This window comes from Natrix helvetica (assembly GCF_964273705.1).
Source record: "Natrix helvetica genome assembly, chromosome: Z".
Taxonomy (NCBI): Eukaryota; Metazoa; Chordata; class Lepidosauria; order Squamata; family Natricidae; genus Natrix; species Natrix helvetica.
In genome coordinates this window covers 62,899,106-62,919,773 of record NC_138554.1, presented here as the reverse complement: position 1 = coordinate 62,919,773, position 20,668 = coordinate 62,899,106, and the positions used below count along the sequence as shown (strand labels likewise).

The following is a 20,668-nucleotide window of genomic DNA, read 5'->3' as shown; positions in this document are numbered from 1 at the left end:
CAGCCAAATGCAATATATTTTAATTCTCAATTTTTATTACAAGAAGATAGTCTTGTTTGTGGATACTCAGCTAGCTTATGTTGGGGAGTGGGTAAGGTACAATTAAATTTGTCCTTAATTTAGATTTGATATGAATTAAGAGTTTTGACTATTCAGTTTTAAATGCAATATCTCAATGAATATTTCCCTTTATCAGTGCAATTGCAAATAACGTTAAAAAAAATTCTCTTAAGAATGAACACTTTTTTTGTGTAGAATTTCAAAATGACTAAAAAAAGAAAACATCAAGAAGATTTTCAAAAACTGAAATTAAAAGTTGGGAAAAAGAAGCCTCGACTGGAAAATGCAACTGACACAAATTTCAGAACAAAGACTATACATCTTCCTGAGCAGCTGAAACAGAGTAGTATACTTCCAACCAATAATAGAAAGCTTAATATAAAGGTAAATACAAAAGTTTGATTACTCTGCCTGATTGTTGTAATTAGTTTCAGACCAATTTTAATAGAAATCATTTTTTGTAAAAGTAAGCATTTCACCAGACATGGAGCACAGCATTTTTCCATATATAGACCAGATTTCTATGTAATCTAATAAGTATTTCATTTACATATATAGTCCAGATCGCTGTATATTTTAATAAGTGTTCTATGCTTTTTCATTTAAATGAAAAACATTGAACAACGATGCTATAGTTAGAATGACTCTGGGGTAATTTTTAGTCACCATCGTTTATTGTCTGTTATAAATTATAGCTTTCTCTGCTTTATGTCAGTTGTATCCTGCATATCACGCTCAGCTCTTTATTTTACAATTTTCAATCAATTTAACTCACTACCATTTTTTTTTAAAAAATATATACTTTTAAGAAACAGTTGTAAAGGAAAATGCTTAAAATATAATATGATATATCTAAATTCTAAAACATTTTACGATGGAAAGAGTATTAACAGAAATGTTTTATGTTATATTTTAGGATTTGCTTTCACAGATGAATCACTATAGTGCAGGAGTTAAGCAAAGTGCACTTTTTGGACTCAAGGACCTGCTGTCTCAGTATCCATTCATAATTGATGCTCATCTTTCAAATATACTGAGTGAGTTAGCAGCTGTGTTTACAGACAAGGACTCTAGTGTGCGAAAAGCAGCAGTCTGCCTTCTTCAATTCCTGGCTCCCAAAATACGAGCTGAGCATATCTCCCCATTCTTCCCTTTAATGAGTGCTCATCTTTCTAGCGCCATGACTCACATCAGTGAAGAAATTCAGGAAGATTCTCTGAAGGTATTGGATATTTTTTTGAAGGAATACCCTACTCTCCTGAGGGATCGCAGTACTGTATTACTGAATAACTTTGTGGAACTTATTTCTCATCAACAACTGTCAACACAGCAGAAAAGTAGAGATAAAATAAGTTGGATGATTTCTGTTAATCCTAGCTGCAGAATGATGTCGCAACAATGGAGGCTGAATGTTCTAGTTAGACTCCAAAAATTCCTCCAGATCTTGGTAGAAGATTCTAGTGTATTAGAAATTGACAGTGAAGGGCAGAAAGAGCGAACTCATAGTGTAGGAATACAGAAGTCCTTATGTGTCAATTGGCAAGAACATGCCGCCGGCGAACAGCATATCCACTTGTATGAAAATTTATATCCTAAAATTAATTCATTGTTTACACTAAGGTAAGAAATTTGTATATTTGGAACTAGTTTAAAATGCTACACTTAGTAGTTATTGTTTACCAAACAATTCAATAAAATTGTTGTAATTTATTATATTCTTTTAAAATTTAATTATGCATTCTTTGTTGAAAATTTAGAATGCTTCAGTGGGAATTTGCTTTTGTAAAATATTAGAATGTATTTTTTCTCTGATTCTAGTGAGCAGGTGATTCCCAGAATCCAGCATGGGTATAGGTTATACCAAACAAATCATTTTGTTTTTGATAACGTGACTAAATTAGTGGTCCAAGAAAGGGCTATGGATATAGTATAGTTAGATTTTAATATTTCATAAAGTAGTTTACATTCTTCTTGGTAAAATAGAACAGTGTGTGGGAGAGACATTGCACTATACAATAAATCTGCAGTTGGCTGATCAATCACTTTCCCATATGGTCCTCAGTGGACCACCTCTGGGTAGAGGGATGCATATAGTAGAGTTTCTCAAGGTTCTTTTTAGGCCCACTGATCTTCAATATTTTTGTAAATGAGCTGGACGAGAGGATTGAATCAAATTTGCAAAGCTGAAAGGGGGGTGAAGATAGCATTGCTTAGAAAAATGTCTTGGAAAGATTTGAGCCTTCAACAGAGGGATATATATCAAGATCAAGAGAAGTGATAGAACTGCTCTATATTGCCTTGGTGAGGCCACATTTGGAACACCGCTTCCAGTCTAGCCACTACAATAGAAAGAAGATGCCGAGGCCTCTAGAAACAATGCAGAGAAGAGAACAGAGATGAACAGGAATCTGAAGGCCAAATCCTGTTAAGAACAGCTAAGGAAACTAGGTATGTTTAGCCTAATGAACAGAAGCTTAGGGGACACATGATACCAGTCATCCACTACTTGAATGGCTGTTGTAGGAAGAGAGCATTGATTTACTCTCCATAGAACCTGAGGTAGAAACAATAGGTAGAACCTCATCAGAGGGAGATCCAATCTTAAAGTAGAAATTGCCAGACAGAGAGGAATTAAATTAATCAGTGGAACAGCTTATTTCCTGAAGTTTTGGTTTCTCATCATGGGAGGCTTTCAAGAAAACATTGGACAACCATTTTTCTGAGACAACATTAGGACTTCTGCCTCAGGCAGTGGATTGGACTAGAATACCTCCAAAGTCCATTCCCACCCTATGATTTTGTGAAACTGTATACGATACTTGTTAGTGACCGTATTAAAGGCTGTTTTATTCTATCCTTGAAGGAAAAACACACGGCCAATGGATAAACATGACGATGATTCTGTTATGTTTTGGAATAGATGACAATTTGTGGCACAGGAAAAAATTGTGGCACAAGAAAAAAATGGATTCAATTAAATATCAACATATCCTAGATCTAATACTCCATTATCAGTTAAAAAAATGAAGCCAAAAGCTAAAAATTAATTACATTTCAATAGGACAAAAGTGTAATTACAGAAGGATAGACTCAAGATCACGCGAAGTTCTAGTACCACTTTACAAAGCTTTAGAAAGATCACACTTGGAATATTGCATCCAATCCCGGTCATCATAATATAAAAGATGTCGAGACTCTGGAAAGACTGCAGAAAAGAGCAACAAAAATGATTAGGAACGAGGCTAAAACATACAAAAAATGGTTACAGGGATTAAATATGTCTAGTTCAGGGATTGGCAACCTTAAATACTCAAAGAGCCACAAAGGTCCTAACCGGAAGCCCCCCATTCAGTTCTAGAGCCGACCTGAAGTCCAGTTCTCCCACCATAGTGTCTCCTCCTTGCGAGGTGCCGAAAGCCCTATCAATTGTGGAGCTGACCAGCGACAGGGAGTCACAGCAGAAGGATGAAAGAGCCACATGTGGCTCCAGAGCCGTGGGTTGCCGACCCTTGGTCTAGTTTAATGAAAAGGAGTACTTGGGGAGACATAGCACTCTTCCAATATTTGAGGTGCTCCTACAAAGGCAAGCCCCCCCTCCCCCATTGTTTTCCAAAGCACCAAAAGGTAAGGCGAGAAACAAGAGTGGAAACTAACCAAGGATATAAGTATCCTAGAATTAAGGAGAAATTTCCTAATGCTGAGAGCAATCAACCAATGTAACAACTTGCTGTGGATGCTCCATTACTGGAGGCTTTCAAAAAGACTGGACAATTATTTATCTGAAATGATATAGGGTCTCCTGCTTGAGCAGGAAGTTTGACTGGAAGATCTTACAGAACATAAAGATTTTGAATGGCCCAGAGAGTCCCAGACTTGGTTATTTTAGAAAATCTGTGATAAGTAAGGCATATAGAACATTTTAATGTTGCTACTCTTCCTTTCAAAATAGTTTACAAAGAAGACAATAATGCGACAATATTCCCAAAGTAAGAATAGAAAAACTTTATATTGGAAATGTTGAATATTATTATTTCTGCCAAAAATATTTGCTGATTGAAAAAGTCCCCAATTTTGTAATTTTGAATCTAATGTATAAACAAATGTACATAAACAGTAAATATGCTCCAATGGAGCAGAAAGATGTCGTGTTGCTAGGGAATCTGAAATTATGTAAATAATACATATATTATTTCAGAAGTAATATTTACAATTATTTTTATTTATTAAATTTATATGCTGGCCATTTTCCCTACAAGATGACTCGACTGCTATTTGAAAATTGGACTATTTACTAACTAGTTCTGAAATATTTAGTGTGCGGATGCATTTTATATGTATATGTTAAGTCTTGTTCTCGTAAATACGCTTAGGAATGTACCCTTAAATACATTTGATAACATTTGGTTCTGAGTAAATAAATAAACGAAAAAGTGAACTCTTTGTTTTTTAGGTCTTTAAGCATGACAAGTAGTGATGAAAAAGGCCTGGCATCTATGAACAATTTAAAAGGTTTCATTCAAGTAATAATACCATTACTACTTGATTGTTGGATTGAGGCCTCTCCTACACAACTTGCAACGCCAGTTCTTGGAAATATTCTGGAATCTGGATCTCAGCAAATTATGGAGGCAGTACTTGGTATCATTCATTTACTCTGGAAGCTTGCAAAACAAAACAAAGATCCATATGAAATGGTAAGAAGCTAAATTGCTAAAATTCTTTGAATATTGGAAGGGCATTGTCTGCTATATAAATATGAAAAATATGCTAATTTTAATAGAGTTTCTCTGTTTAGATAGCAAATAAAATTCAAGTAGTCAGATTGTATAATATGAATTTAAGAGAAAGATTATTTCTTTTTTAATATTGAATGAAAGCTAAAAATTTCTTTCCTGAAAAGTAGAAAAGGCTACGTAGCCTATGTGGATTGTACAATGTAATATTCATTTTAAATATTTCAATTATAAATACTTCTCATTTTCCTTATACTGCTTGCTTTGTACTCAACAGAAAACAATTTTAACAATTATAAGTCTGAGGATTCTATCAAAACATAGGTGGTATTTTTTGAACAAATTCAGCTTCGAATTGAAACAGCTTTTTCTTAGATTGTCTGAAAATTTGATACTAAACTGACCAGGAAGTCTTTTTCTTCCTCAAAATAGGCAGATTTTATATGGGGAGCAGGATTAGGTTTTCAAATTTCAAACTGAAAATGTATGGGCTGAACCTAAGAAAAATTAATTACTTAGAATTATAAACACTACAGTGGTGGGTTCCGGATCCTGTTCCAACCGGTACGGTTGGAATGGACCCAGCGGCATCCATATGGACGCACGCAGCACGCACGCACACATGCGCAGCACACACATGCGTCTTAGCACCTCCGTGGTGCTCCAGCTGCTTAGCGGACTGTTGTGCAGGCACTGTACGCACCGTGCATGTGCGCAGAAGACTGGTAAGGAGGTGGATGGGCCCTCTGGAGCACCTTACCGGAACGGTATCTGGTGTTCAGGGCAGGCTCCGGTACACCCATACCGGGGCGTACCGCCTGCAACCCACCACTGAAACACTATTATCTAAAGTTATGAATTCAAAGTCCAAGAGATATGGGTGCTGGGGGAGCAAGAGTTGGGTTATATGCATGCTGCATGTTTAGAAATAATGTTGTAACAAGGCCCAGGTCCAAGAATTATTAATCCTCCAAAGTAATCTCCATTTTCAAAAATTATTACTTCTAGGTAAATAGCATATTCTGCCTAATGTTCTCAGGGGCAGACAATAGAGGCTTTAGATTGAATTTCAGCATAGCTTTCTGTGGTCTCACTGTGTAGTTCAAGTACAGTACCTTACAACAAATAGTAAGCACTTTGCAGGTTCCAATCTGGATCGGTCACTTGGAACAGAGGTTTAATCTTTGAGCTTTCAGACTCACGCTGAAGCCCATCCTCAAGGAACTTCTCTCTCACCAGAATTCCTCAGGGAACTTCTCTCTCACCACACATTCTGAGGATGGGCTTCAGCATGAGTCCAAAAGTTCAGAAGAATAAACCTACGGACCAAATGATTGACCCAGATTGGATCTTGCAGTATTATTCTGGGACATGTACATTTGCTTTCATTCGTGTAAGGACTTTTCTTTTGTAAAGTGTTTCTTTTATGCTTTATAATGTTTGGCAGAATTTAAAATGCCATTTTTTCAGTTGGTTAAAGTAAATAGTAAGCATTTATTTAATTTATCTTATACCAAGAAAACTGTTTTAACTTGTTGGAGTAATTTATGAAAATGTTCTGCTTATCTCTTGATATCTAGTATTTTTTTCAATAGGAAATATGGCTTCGAGCAAATTACCTGATCGATTTCAAGCACCATTTTATGTGTTATTTCCCTTACTCTTTCCAAGAAACAATCAAACAGAAAAAGAAAGATCATTTGAAAAGGTATGAATGAGACTGTTATGAGAGTGAGATACATTGTAGGTTCTAAGAGTCCATAATCATAGGGGTCCATGTTTAAAACATAATGGTGGGAATGGCTGTGGAGATGACTTGATGCTCAAAAAGTTGATTTTTGCATCATACAGCTCTTAACCTGTCTCTTATCTTCATCACTTATTCTTATACATTCTGGATGTGCATAGACTATAGACACTCTGAAGATTAATGCATGATCTTTGTAAGTTCACTCCCAATCAGTAGATCTAAGCAGGTCCTTTTTTACTTTGGGCGTTGTAGTACTGTGTATTCCTAACTCTATATGAAAAAGCTTAGGAGGTCTTCTAGAGAAAAGAATTGATGTTGCACCAAAATGCAGATTACTATTTGCAGTAGTCTTGACCTTCACCACAAATACTGGATGGTCCAGATGTCTGGTCAAGAGTTTTTGAAAACTACTCTGCTCAATAAGATGTAGGGAATGTCCAGACCTGGGGCAAGAAGTAAACTGCAGACCCTCTTGACATAGAAAATTAATTGTTACAGTTACAATTACCTCCCCGCCCCTCATATTTTAGGCATTTGAATGCTAGCTGGATGGACTGCTCTATCAATTTCAGCTTACCCACCAGACATTAACAAAGAGCTTCTTCAGAAATGCCTCAGTCCAAGGACATGAAATGTAATTATCTAGGATGAATAGCCAGCATAGATTCCATTTAATAGGAAAGGCTGTAGTGCCATTAATTAGACTGACCATTATTGTTCTTCCAGAAATCGCTGCATTCTAAAGATACTGTTGGTAATCAGTGTCCAGGAATCTAGGACAATTAATTACATAGCTTTCTTATAATATTTTAAATTTTGTAGAGAAGTTATAATTCAGAGTTGCTATGGTAGCAGTCATTTATCTTTGGTTCTGAATGTGTAACCGTTTGTGTAGGAATTATTTGTGAGGTTTGTATCTAAAAACCAAAATTAGGAGTATGATGGTAAATGAGGGTGACTATATATATCTAATCGAAGCAATCTTTCACTCATTTTTACAGATTAAATGAAAATATCCCTGTAGACTATGAAAATCTGATTCAGTAATGGCAGCGTATATTATTCCTTTTCAACAAAAATAATATTCTTGTTTGTGCAAACTAAAGTATTAATTTTGCCATAAGCGTATATACTGAAGAAAAGTATTTATTGCATCTTAGGAAGGGAAAACTTATATATGCCTTAATGGAGGGTGCTGTCTTAAACAATAATCTTTAAGACAATAATCTTCTAAGAGACAAAATCATTCTTTATATTTGTTCTTAGAGTAATTAGTTACACTTACAAAATAAAATATTTTTTTACTTTCTGCTGAATTTTATGGTCTCTTGAACTGAACAACTTGGGAAGCACACCTTCTTTGTCTTTATTCAGGAGAATACTGTAACCTGTTTGAAATGGATTGCAATCAGCTTTTCATTGTGATTAGAAATAAATTAATCAGGTGAACCCCGAAAAGACACCAAGAATTATTTTTGATCAAAGCATTTCTGTCCTTGGGAACAAATTTTTCTTTCTCTTTTTACTTATATTGATGCTTACCTCCACTCACTAGCAACCTAAACAATCATCATTCTTAATGGGAATTAGAATTGATAAATGTACTAATCAGTGTTTTAAAAAATCAATGCCAAATATTTATGCTGAGAACAGTTAGACTGTCTAGACCAGTGGTAGTCAACCTTTTTCTACCTACCGCCCACTTTCTTGATGGAAAAATTTCCTTACCACCCACCAGTTTTTGCGCAAGTGCGGAATATTTTTTAGAAAGGAGGGTGTTTTTTAAAAAAAGAAATGTACATACAATTATCTTTTTATTTCTACGTTATGCATGTTTATAATGTTTTTAATTATTCTCTCCTGCCTTTTCTTTCTCCTATTTTGCAACTGCTCTGCTCCGCTTCTGCCTGTCCCTGCTATCAGTTTCTACTCCTCCCCTTCCTCTTCCCACGTGTTTGCTTGTGCACGCGCTTGCGCTCGCCTGCCCACTCGCACAAAAGGAGGTTTTAACCTCCTAAATCCCTAATGCATGCATTCTCACGCGCGTTAGTTCAAAAGGAGGTTTTAACCTCCGAAATCCCTAACGCACGCATTCTCGCGCGCATTAGTTCAAAAGGAGATTTCAACCTCCGAAATCCCCACCGCCCACCTGGAATCCCAAAATGCCCACTAGTGGGCGGTAGGGACCAGGTTGACGACCCAGGGTCTAGACTCTGAAAACAATTTCGGCCTGGAAGATGTATAGCTAGTCCTAAATTATAATCGCTGTTCGAAAAATATGCCCGTGTATCTAATTCAGCCCAGCTGACATAATTTGCAGTCTCTAGGACTTCATTTTTAGGAACAATTGATGGGAAATGCTTAATGGGCTTTTCTTTCTATCTTTCATTTACAAGTTGTATGTTAATATTAGTCTGAGAAAATTTGAAAATAGCTTTTTAAAATATATATCACTTCAGACAAGGTTGTTTCTGAAGCGGGCACCTTAATTTCCATAAAAGTGCAGTGCATTTATCTTCAGATTCAATAGACTTAACTGGATCTTTGGTTAATTGCAAAGGGTAAAACTACATTCTGCCAACTGTGAAAAATAGTCTTAGCATATTTTTGCTTCAGGTATCATTCCTTCCCAAATCATAGTTTTATGGATTAGAAATTTATTGTGTTAATCATTTTTTTTCCTGGCTGGGTCTTTCTTGATGATTATTCAAATTATCTCAAGAGTCTTTTCATTTATTGAAACTAAGGAAGGTTTTTTCATTCATAGTTTTTGATAAAGGAATTTGTCCCTTTGCTGAAGTGGTTTAGAGCAGAGAACCAATGATGCGCTTTTTCCATGCCAGAAAACATTTTTTACTGTAGATCTAATGAAAAAAAAAATCTTAAAGAAAGCTGTAGAAGTTACACTTTACTTCATTTTTATTTAAAAATTACATCTATTGTGTGTGTCTTTCTTTTAGCAACAGATATCATAGGACATCTTCAAACAATATTGATCATCTTTTGCTGAATTTAACTTTATGTGAAATCATGGTCTCACTAGCAAATACTTCAACACTGCCTACGGATGCCCATTGGCTGGACTTGATTAGAAAGTTTGTGATAGAAACTCTTCAGGATGGTTGTAAATTAATCAGTAAGCAGCTGAACAAATTGCTCAGAGTGACTTGGAGACTTTTAGAAATCCAGCTAAACAAAGGTAAGATGATATGAATATATGCTGCACTGCAGTCACCCAAACTTTGGTGCTGTGTTATATGCTTGAGAAATTTCACTAGCTTATTTATTCTGGAAACCCAAGAGGCATTTCTAGAACATAGATAGCTACAAGATTGAGCAAATCTCCTGTTTCAAATACTTGTGGGTGGTCCTTTACTTTGCTGGGAATAGGAAAGCCCAAAGAGACTGTTGTTGAAAATCCACAGATGAGATCATTTGTCATCCTTAAATATATTAAGGGAAGACGTTGTCACTACTTACCGGCTGCTCAAATTATTGAACTCAAGCCAATAACACAACTTCTTTATAGTGCCCAGCTAAACCCTTTTCCAATTTTGCACCATTAGAATTTGTACATTCCAAGTTTTTAAGATTAACTCTTCAAATCTCTAATTGTGTGTCTAATACTGCCTTCTGTCTACAGACAAGTTTCATGGAATTTTAGGGTGAAATGGATGGCTATATTCAGTTATTGTCTAAGAGTTTTTCCCTCCATTTGGCCTTTAAGAGTAATGGTTTTCAGTATGTGTGGAAGCAGGCAGTGGCAACTGAAATCTCTTTGGACTTCTCAGATCTTCTACTCAGTATTGGTTATGATCATGCTGAAACCCTTATTAAATAATGTGTAGCACGCATGGAGCACCAAATGGTTCCAGTTAGGATCCCAAACTTTATTGCTAAAAAATCCAGCAATTACCCTGTTCTCCTTGTGCATGCCTAACTAAACCTGAGGTATTTAACAAAAAAGGGCTTTTACTCTGATATGATGTCCCTCCCCTCAGTTTTCTTTGAAGGACAATGCAGGAAGATTCTTTCCAGAGAGACAATACCTTCTAACTGGGGACACAAAAATAACAGTATATGCTTTCCCTGTGCCTGTATTGCAAAGATATTCATACTAGTCTCATCTTACTACTGCTATATAAATAGCAAGTCTGCAAAGGACAGTTTTACACCATCTAGTTGCTTTCAGATATCAAACTTGCTACGTAGAATGTTGCTGGATTTTGTACAGCACCACTCAAAATTAGTTGGATGAGGGCCTGTGTTATAAATTAGACGTAGTGAGTACTTAGTTCATAGTGTACTTTGTTACATGATACAGTCTTCCACACGTTAAACTACCGTATTTTTCAGAGTATAAGACACACCCTTTTCCCTCAAAAAAAAAAAAAAAAAAACAAAGGCTGAAAAATCTGGGTATGTCATTTTTTGCCTCCCGAAACCCCGCCCCTTCACCAAAATGGCCATGCATAGCCTTTAGGAGGCTTCCAGAGTGCTCCTGGGGGCTGAGGAGGGCAGAAATGAGTAATAAATGGATTGCTTAATTCCCCCCGCCAGTCCCCAGGAGCACTCTATAAGCCACCTAAAGGCTATTCATGCACCCCCCCCTTTTTTTTTTAAAGGCCTGTTTTTACGAAAATGAGCCATTTTCGCCTCTTGGTGAGTCTTATTCTCTGGTGCATCTTATACGCTGAAAAATACGGTATGTACATCTAATGTTTCTAGCCCTTCTTTCAGATGTTTAGATTTTGGCTTCTTATATATACGTTTAGGTTTGAATTTATATATTTTTATATCACCTAGGTCTCTTTATGGCTTAGCGCACTGGCCGAAGTGTTGGTGGTGGCAGGGGGGGGGAAGAGTAGATGGTTTCGCATGTGTGTGTCATTTTCACAGGTGGAACTTTGTGTGCTTGCATGCGCACATTCACCCACCACTTCTGCAGCTGGTTTCCAATGGGCTGTGGCCCGGCATTGGGCCATGGTCCAGGGATTGAGAAAGTTTGCTTTAATAAATGTACCACATATAATGTATGCTGGTCTATAACCATAATAAAGATTTGGTTTATTTTATTTGGTTATGCACAGTTATAATGCCAATATTTTATAATAATAAAAATCATATGCAGAGGTTGGAAAGGAATTTGGATCTCATTTAGTTCTACACTTTTCTCGACAGATGGCTGTATAACCTGTTTAAACATTTTCAGTGGATTATCCACCATATGCCGAGGCAATTCTGTTTAATATTTTTGTTTGATATTTTTGACGTTTATAGGAAATGTACTTTCTTGTAATCTAAGCCCATTGTTTCTTGCCATGTCTTTTGAACAATGGATTTTTAGGTAACATCAAGGCAGGTAAGATCTTGTGCTGAAATGTAGTAGTTTTTTCCTTCCTTTCAGACCCCTTATTAATTTCAGGTAGTTCTTGACTAACAGCCATATTGGGACTGGACTCTCAGTTGTTGAACAAAATGGTTGTTAAATGAAATGTCACATGATTGCTTTGCTCAACTACCACAACCCTGGCATTCCTGGTTGTAGTTGTTAACTAATCTTGGGGATTTTCACTCTTTAAGTGGAGAGGCAGCACTGTTAGGTAAGGAGTGCAGGATGCCTTGAGGGTGGTGGAGATCTTGGGAGTGAATAGCTCTTCATTCTTGCCTGCTGAAATCCAAGCAGGATTTTCAATCTCTGAACAGAGAGACACCCGTGTGCAGCCTTTGCCGATCTCCTGGGGCTGCCTCCCAAGAGACCTCATGCTTTAAGAAGGTAAGGTAAGCCTTACCATTCTGCCTCTCTGCTTAAGAGTTGAAAATCTTCCCTACTGAAATCCAAGCAGGATTTTCTCCCCCTAAGCAGACATAAACTCATGTGTGGCCTCCACCTGGCCTCCCAGGACCCACTCTCTGCACTCTGAGGTCCCTGCACTCCTTACCTTAGTATGCTCTTTCTCAACTTACAGAATGAAAATTCTACTTGGGTTTTGTCTCTGAGGGCTGGTTGAAAGAGCTTCCTGCCAAAGGATTTCAGCTCCATGCCTGCTTGGATTGCCAAAATTCCAGCAGGCTCAGAACTGAAATTACTGAAAATGATTGATTAAAGGTAAAGTCCTCACTTAATCATGAAAAACCAAATTCACAGGTATAGAATAGGCAGTTCCTGGCTCAACATAGCAATTGTGAGAGAGATGTAGGTGTCTTAATGGATCACAACTTAGGTATGAACCAGCAATGTTCTGCAGTTGCCAAAATAGCCAATATAGTTGCAACTGCATCAACAGAGAGATCAAATCAAAACAACAAGAAGTGAGACCACACTTGGAATACTGCATCCAATTATGGTCATCACAGTACAAAAAATATATATGCTGAGGCCTTAGAAACAGTGCAGAGAAGAGCAATAAAGATTATAAGGGATCTGTAGGCTAAATTGTATGATAAATGGCTAAGGAAAGTAGGTATGTCTAGCCCAAAGAAGAGAAAACTTAGGGGAGACATGATAGCAGTCTTCCAATATTTGAAGGGCCATGGCAGAAAATAGTGTCAATTTACTCCCCATAGCACCCTTAGAGGACAAGAAGTAATGGATAGAAAACAGGTACAGATCTGCCCATGTCTCAGTGCATTGAATTGCATATGTCACATTGCTCAGTTTATGTCTGGTGTTTTATTTTTGGGATGGACAAACTTCTACCTTAGTGTATTCTTGGGTTTACATTTTACATGTATATTGTGTTGGTTGAAAATTCACTTGAGCTTTTCAAATATTCCTGCAACATATGGAATGACAATGTTGCTAGGTTTATTCTCTTCTTTCTCTGAAATGGAGATGCTCCTCCTGGTTTTTTTCTCATTTTGATAAAGGCCCAGTTAGGATAATTAAAAGTTCTGAGGGATTCCTTGACGTGTTTTAGTTCTTTTTCTTATTCCTCTTTATTGGAAGGGAAACTTTCAGCCCAGTGGTGTAGGATTTTGATCATTTCCATTTTGTGCTCCAGTGGGAAAATCAAAATCTAAGTACTGATCTTTGTGTGAATTTTCTGTAAACTTCATTGTTGAGGCCTTTGTCTTCCTTAATGTGATTTTCTTGGATGAGAAGCGAAACATTTTTAAAGGAAAAAAAAACCCAAGAAAGAAAGTCCAGTTGTCTTTTGGAAAATACACATTTGGGACAATACAAATTTTAACTTAAAAATGATAGAGAAATTTAATAGAAGCATGAAAAAGAAAAAGACTTCTGTTCTTAACAGCAGTTATAAGTAAATTTGTATTTTACCCTCTTTGTCTAAAGTTTATATCAAACTATCCTTCTTACGGTAATCTATCCTTTCTAATCATGAACTTTATAAACCATCTATTTGTTCTTTCAGCAAAAAAGTCCAAAAGGGATTTCCAGTTACTAATAAATGTAATAGTTTATCTTTCTCGATGCAAACAAATTAATTTTGTCATCTTTGCTAGTTCTGTCATTTTTACCAAGCATTCTTCCGTTAATGAGTGTTTCATAATATTTCTATTTTTGCACATATAATTTGACTTTCAGCATGTATAAAAAAATTTCATTGCTATTCTAGTTCAATAATTGCAACAAATTCAATTCTTTCAATTGATTTTTAATCTTTGAAATTTTTTGCACCATAATACATATTTGAACCCATAATTTTCTAGCTTATTTTAAGACCATCAGCCATGATAAAATGACTCTTCTTGTTGTGCACATTTTCAACATGCATGATGTACTATTATATATTTTAGATAATTTTTCTGAAGTCATATACCAATCTTTTCAACCATGTAATTTCCCACTGTCCCAACAATAGTTATGTCAAAAATTCATATCCCATTTTACAATAGACTTTTTCATGTGTTTGCTTATTTTAAATTTCAACAAGATGCATTTTGGCAAGTTACATGTTCATTTTTGTACATAATTCAATTTTACATTATCTCTTCTGTTGCTCAGTATCAAATGTCTTGTTTTTTATATTGAATCTTTCTCTCAACTGTCTATACCGTTTTGCGGTGGTTCGGCTCCTATCTTTCCGACCGGAAGCAATGTGTGTTGACAGGGGGGCAGAGGTCGACCCTGAGGCCACTCACTTGTGGGGTGCCACAGGGGTCGGTCCTCTCGCCTCTCCTGTTCAACGCATATGTGAAGCCGCTGGGTGAGATCATCCGTGGTTTTGGGGTTGAGTACCACCTGTACGCTAATGATACTCAGCTGTACATTTCAACCCCAAACCACCCCAACGAGGCTGTCGAAGTGATGTCCCGGTGTTTGGAAGCCGTCGGGGTCTGGATGGGGGACAACAGACTCAAACTCAACCCCTCCAAGACTGAGTGGCTGTGGCTACCGGCACCTCGGTTCAGCCAGCTGATTCCATCGCTGGCCATAAGGGGCGAACAATTGCCCCCTGTGGAACGGGCGTGCAATTTGGGCGTCCTCCTTGATGCCCGGCTGTCAATGGATGACTATGTGGCAGCTGTGGCAAGGGGGGCGTTCCACCAGGTTCGCCTGGTGCGCCAATTGCGCCCCCTACTGGACCGGGATGCCCTGCGCACGGTCACTCATGCGCTGGTGACGTCCCGCCTGGACTACTACAATGCTCTCTACATGGGGCTGCCCTTGGGACGCGCCCGGAGACTGCAGTTAGAACGCAGCCGCGCGGGCTGTGATGGGGAGTACTAGGTACTCCCACGTAACACCTCTCCTGCGCGAGCTGCACTGGCTACCTGTGGTTTTTTGGGTGCGTTTCAAGGTCCTGATTACCATCTTTAAAGCACTCCATGGCACAGGACCTAGTTACTTGCGGGATCGCATCCTCCCACACACATCCCTGCGGCCAATTCGCTCACACAGGGAGGGGCTTCTCCTGGTGCCGTCCACTAGGCAATGCCAGCGGGCGACACCAAGGAGTAGGGCCTTCTCTGTGATGGGCCCAACCCTCTGGAATGACCTCCACCCCAACATCAGAACCACCACTGACTTCCGCTCCTTCTGGCAAAAATTGAAGACTCACCTGTTCCGATTAGCGGGCCTGGCATAATTACAACTGTTACCTCCTGGTAGACGTATTATTAACTGGTTATTTTAGGGGTATTGTTTTTAATTTAATTTGTGTGTGATTTTTAGGGGTTTTAAAATTATATTTATATATACTGGCTAACTGTACAGTTCTTTTTAACTCTATTTTTAACCTCCTCCATATTTAACTGTACATATTTAATTTTTCTATTTATTATATTGTGATGTATTCCTTGCATGGACTGTACACCGCCCCGAGTCCCTTTTGGGAGAGGGGGCGGTCTAGAAGCACAGTAAATAAATAAATAAATAAATAAATAAATAAATAAATAAATAATAAATAAATAAATAAATAAATAAATAAATAAATAAATAAATAAATAAATAAATAAATATACCATTGAAAATTTAATCCATCTGCAACCTTAATTTCTCTTGATTTCATATTACATTGTCTATACTATTGTTCTAACAACTCTTGATAGGTTAACTATGTCTCATTACCTGCTTTTTCTTGATATTATTGTGCTTCTTGTGCTAAGAATTATAAGGGCATTAGATTCTAATATCTAATGTAGATTTTTTTCCTTCTAAATATAAAGAAAATACAGTATCATTTCTGATTTTTACCTTTATCCTTTTATTTAGCAGCAACAGAAACTTTGATGAAAGCAGTCTACACATTTTATCAGCAAAGGAATCTTCCTTTTCCTGTACGTACATTACTTTTGAATTTTTTTGCCAGAGTTTATCAAAAGGAAGAGATGAACCTACATATAAATAGGTAATAATACATATTACTTTCAACATTGTGTCATATAATATAAAAGAGAAAATCATTTTTGTTGTTTTTTTGTTGAAATTTCCGATACACCATTTTGCAGCCAATTTGATGTCACTTTGTAAATGCCTTGTTCTTTAAAAAGCTAATGTGGGAGCATGCAGTGATAAACCCACAATATACTTATATATTGCCTGAAACGTTTTAATCCCATTCATCAAATTAATATAATGCCTCTGAAATTCATCCATGAAAATGTTGTGAATTAAGAGCCTATTTTCTGGGCCTCAAAAATATATTCAAATTTGGGTAATGTGCACGTGGTTCTATTATAACTATGAAGTTACTTACTTGTTATTGTTTTTTTCTTGTGTATTGCAGAAGCCAAAGTAAAGTATTAACTTGTTGGCTGGCTGGTCTGCCTCAGCAGCTTGTTCTTCTTGGCTTAAAAAATCCTGAACTTTCAGAGCAATTGATTGGTATCATTTATTCTGCTGCATCTCGGGCCAACAAAGAAATTCTACAGAGTTTACAGGCTGCTGCTCCTATGTTATATGGTAATTATTATTTTCACATTCAAGAGCTTATATTGGTTACAATCTCTAAACTGCATCAAGAAAAACACTTTGAAAATTAAAACAAGTTAGAAAGGATTTATTTTGTGAGAAGTGTTGGGTTCAACTTGCTTTTTCCATTTGGAGCTGTTATTTGAAAGCATAACAATAGACTCAGGATTTTTTAAAAATAAAAGTTGTAATCTGACTACATTCTAGTTTAGTTTAGTTTAACACTGTATTAAGAGTGTTTTGGTAATTGACTACTTCCACTGTTATCCTAGCCAGAAACTCTCAACTATCTTTGTAGAGGGTTGCCTCTTGCATTTTTGTTTTTTCTCTTTTAACACTTATAATTTAAAGAGCACAATGGCTTATTGGAACAACTGTGTATGCCAGGTTAAATGTATTATGCCCATCAAGGTAGCAGAAAAAGAAGCTGCAGAAGGGAACAAATTGTTGTCTTTTTAACTGCTTGTGTCAATGCTTGGTATACTAGTGGTTGCTACAAGGTACAATAGAATATGTATCTTTATCTTTATTTTGGCAGTTTAAACTATGGTTATTACAAGGTAATAAAAAGCACTGCTTTGCCCTATATTGACATAAACAAGTCTATAGTTATCTGGGTCCTCTTCGTTTATCTGTTTTGAAGATAGGGAAAATATTTCCCTTTCTCCAGGTTTTTGACACTCTATTTTCAATTATTTTTCATGAATGAAGCTCTGAAATGACCTGTATAAGATCTTGGTTTTAATTGACTTGATCAACTACTCCCTAGTTTTTTGTTAGATATTATATAACAACTTTTTCATATGAAGTGGAAGTCAAAGAGCTTCGCCTTTTCCCTATCATTTGTTACTACAGGTAATAGCAATAGCACTTAGACTTATATACCACTTCACAGTGCTTTTACAGCCCTCTCTAAGCAGTTTACAGAATCAGCATATTGCCCTGAACAATCTGCGCCCTCATTTTACCCATCTCGGAAGGATGGAAGGCTGAGTCAATCATGAGCCTGGTGTGATTCGATCTGCCAAATTATAGGCAGCCGGCAGTCAGCAGACGTAGCCTCCAGTACTGCATTGTAACCACTGCCCCACTCTTTGTTTAAAATCCTTTTAAATTGGTAATTGAAACTGGAATTTCCATGGCTAAATAGCATGGTCATAAAGCATGACAGCACTTTTAGTTGCCATTAAAGGAATCCTGTGGCATTGTTTAGTGCAAATATCAGGTGATCACTATTTGTGACCTGCTGGCTTCCCCATTGACTTTGTTTGTGGGAAGTTGGCAAGTCATAAATAGTGATCCCGTCACCACAGATTCTGTGATGTAATTACAAACTGGTTGCCAAGTGACTGGATCATGATCTCAATGAGGTCCAAGTGTCACTGAATGAATTGTTGTTAAGTGAGAACTATATCTATTTTCTCCCTGTCTTCTATTTTCCATTTTTTAAACACTAACTTTTCACCCAACTGAAATCTCTCTGCATTCACAATGTGCAATCATGTATTTTATCTGCATTTTATCTGACTGTACACCGCCCCGAGTCCCTTTTTGGGAGAGGGGGCGGTTTAGAAATCTAAATAAATAAATAAATAAATGTATCCTTAGCATATCTGTTCTAGTGCAGTTTGATCTAGTTGTTAAGGCATCAGTCTAGAAACCAGGAAAGTAAGAGTTATAAATCTGCCTTAGTCATGAAAACCAATTAGGTGATTTTTGAGACTAACTCTTTTTCATCCCAACCTAGCTCACAGGGTTGTTTTGGAGAAAACGAGGAGTATTAGGTACATTTGATAACTTCAGTTATTTATAAAAATACTAAAGGCGAGGAAAAAAGGCAAGAGTTTAAAAGCACTCTATTTTTATTAAATTACTGTTCATTGCTTAGACTTGCTCTATCATTCTTCCCCTGTATTAGTCACCATGAAATAAAGTTATTTCAGACTCATCTCACAGACAGCAGTTGTCTTCACAAAATCTTGACTTCAACCCAAGAGTTAGTACTGTCTGAAGGTATAATTTGCGGTCCAGATGTCCATTCAGACAGAACCCCTTACTTGTACAACTCAAGGGTACCAGGAGAATTAAGGTTCTCAGATATGAACTTAGTGTTCATCTAGGTAACAGATTTATGAAGTAGTTCTGCCCTATATATGAAGGAGTTAGTTTCTACATGTTTTGGTGATACCATATACCCTCATTTATCGCTGAAAAGCAAGTGCGTACCACACTTGGATTCAGCCTCCTTTCTGTTTTCTTTTAATTTCCTGGAGTTTACCTTGAATTCTGATCCTATTGCATACTCACCTTGTTTAACCTCTGCTTAATTTCTGATTTGTTGCATGCTGCTAATTAGAATAATTCATACCCATAATATTCCTGAAGCATGATATTAATAGATATGGGACATCCAACAGTTTAAAGCAAAATGTTATTCTGATTAAAACCCTTCATTTAGGTTATATTTCCTTGAGAAAAAGTGATGTAGCCTTATTTACTGAAAGTATACCATATGTTTTTATGTTATAAAGTTCTAGGAAGAGATCGTGTGTCAATTCAAGGCTTTTTCTAATTGTTTTTGAAAAACTGATGTTAATTTTTCAGTTCAGTACTTTGTCTTTTACAGAGGAATGTAATCTGCTTTTCCAAAATGCTTGTTTCTTAGTTTATATTTTATTATAACATAATCTAATAATATGATATCAAACAGCAAAATCTGATAACTGCAGGTAACACTTAATTTCTTGAATTTCATAGATCCACTAGATGGCGCAGTGGTTCTTCTGCCACCTGAATCCCAGCAACATTTAGTACAGCTACTTTACTTTGTGCCTCATTTACCAAACGATCTCCTTGCTGCTCTCAGCCGCTGCTGCATTATGGGAAAACTGCCTGTAAAGTTAACCAGCACTCTTATTAGGATACTGCGTATAAGGTAACAAGCCTTTTCTGTTTTTCTGAGTAAACTCAACTAACACATGAAATGAAATCCTGTATATTTTAAGAATATTTTTAGGGTCCATCACACAGTCACCAAATATTCAGACTGGATTTGGCATTTTTATTCCTCATCAAGTTCTTCCCAAGGACCTGGGATAGGCAGATGTCAATGTTTTAATGATGTTATACATATTGTAGTATTATTATTATGGTTTGTTGCATAGTCAGCTAGATGTTCAGATTGGATTTGTCATTTTTGCCTATTGATTCCTTCCCAAGGACTTGGGATAGGCAGCTGTGAATGTTTGATGATATTACAGATAGTGTCACAGGATATAAGCTCTTCCATTTAAAGCTGACTTCTGCACTCGACCGATTGTGAATTCGTCAATGCATATGGCCGTGATGGTGAACCTATGGCACATATGCCAAAGGTGGCATGTAGAGCCGCCTCTGCGGGCACACCAGCCATTGCCCCAGCCCAGCTCCACTGTGCATGTGTCCGTGCCTCCCAATGCCCAGCTGATTTTCGGGTCCCTGACGCACATGTGTGAAGGCAGGGCCTTCCCCGATCTCTGCAGTTTCTTCCCCCAGTGTGCCCTAGCTTTCTCCTTCATTTCTGTTGCCCGTGCCTTCCCCAATCTCTGCAGGTCCCACTCCCCACCCAGCGCATCCTAGCTTTCTCCTGCATTTCTGCCAACTGAGCCTTCCCTGATCTCCACAGGTTTCCCCCTCCACAGGTGCCTCCCCATGGCAGAAATGGTGGCATATGGTCTTGAAATGGTGCTCCAGTTGTTTTGGGATTGC

General features: G+C 37.2%; 1 protein-coding gene across 4 annotated transcripts in view; it reads left to right on the top strand.

Moving 5' to 3' along the window:
• The window catches only part of TEX10 (testis expressed 10), a 47,395-nt gene that overhangs the window by 1,328 nt on the left and 25,399 nt on the right, over nucleotides 1-20,668 (top strand). For 3 of the 4 annotated variants that reach the window (XM_081970091.1, XM_081970093.1, XM_081970092.1), the window contains exons 2-9: nucleotides 256-444; nucleotides 977-1,680; nucleotides 4,511-4,754; nucleotides 6,389-6,501; nucleotides 9,504-9,742; nucleotides 16,223-16,358; nucleotides 16,737-16,912; nucleotides 19,679-19,856. In XM_081970091.1, coding sequence (XP_081826217.1) covers nucleotides 265-444; nucleotides 977-1,680; nucleotides 4,511-4,754; nucleotides 6,389-6,501; nucleotides 9,504-9,742; nucleotides 16,223-16,358; nucleotides 16,737-16,912; nucleotides 19,679-19,856 — 1,970 coding nt within the window. In that variant the 5' untranslated portion in view covers nucleotides 256-264. The remainder of the gene's footprint in view (nucleotides 1-255; nucleotides 445-976; nucleotides 1,681-4,510; nucleotides 4,755-6,388; nucleotides 6,502-9,503; nucleotides 9,743-16,222; nucleotides 16,359-16,736; nucleotides 16,913-19,678; nucleotides 19,857-20,668) is intronic. The other variant, XM_081970094.1, reaches the window with a different exon arrangement.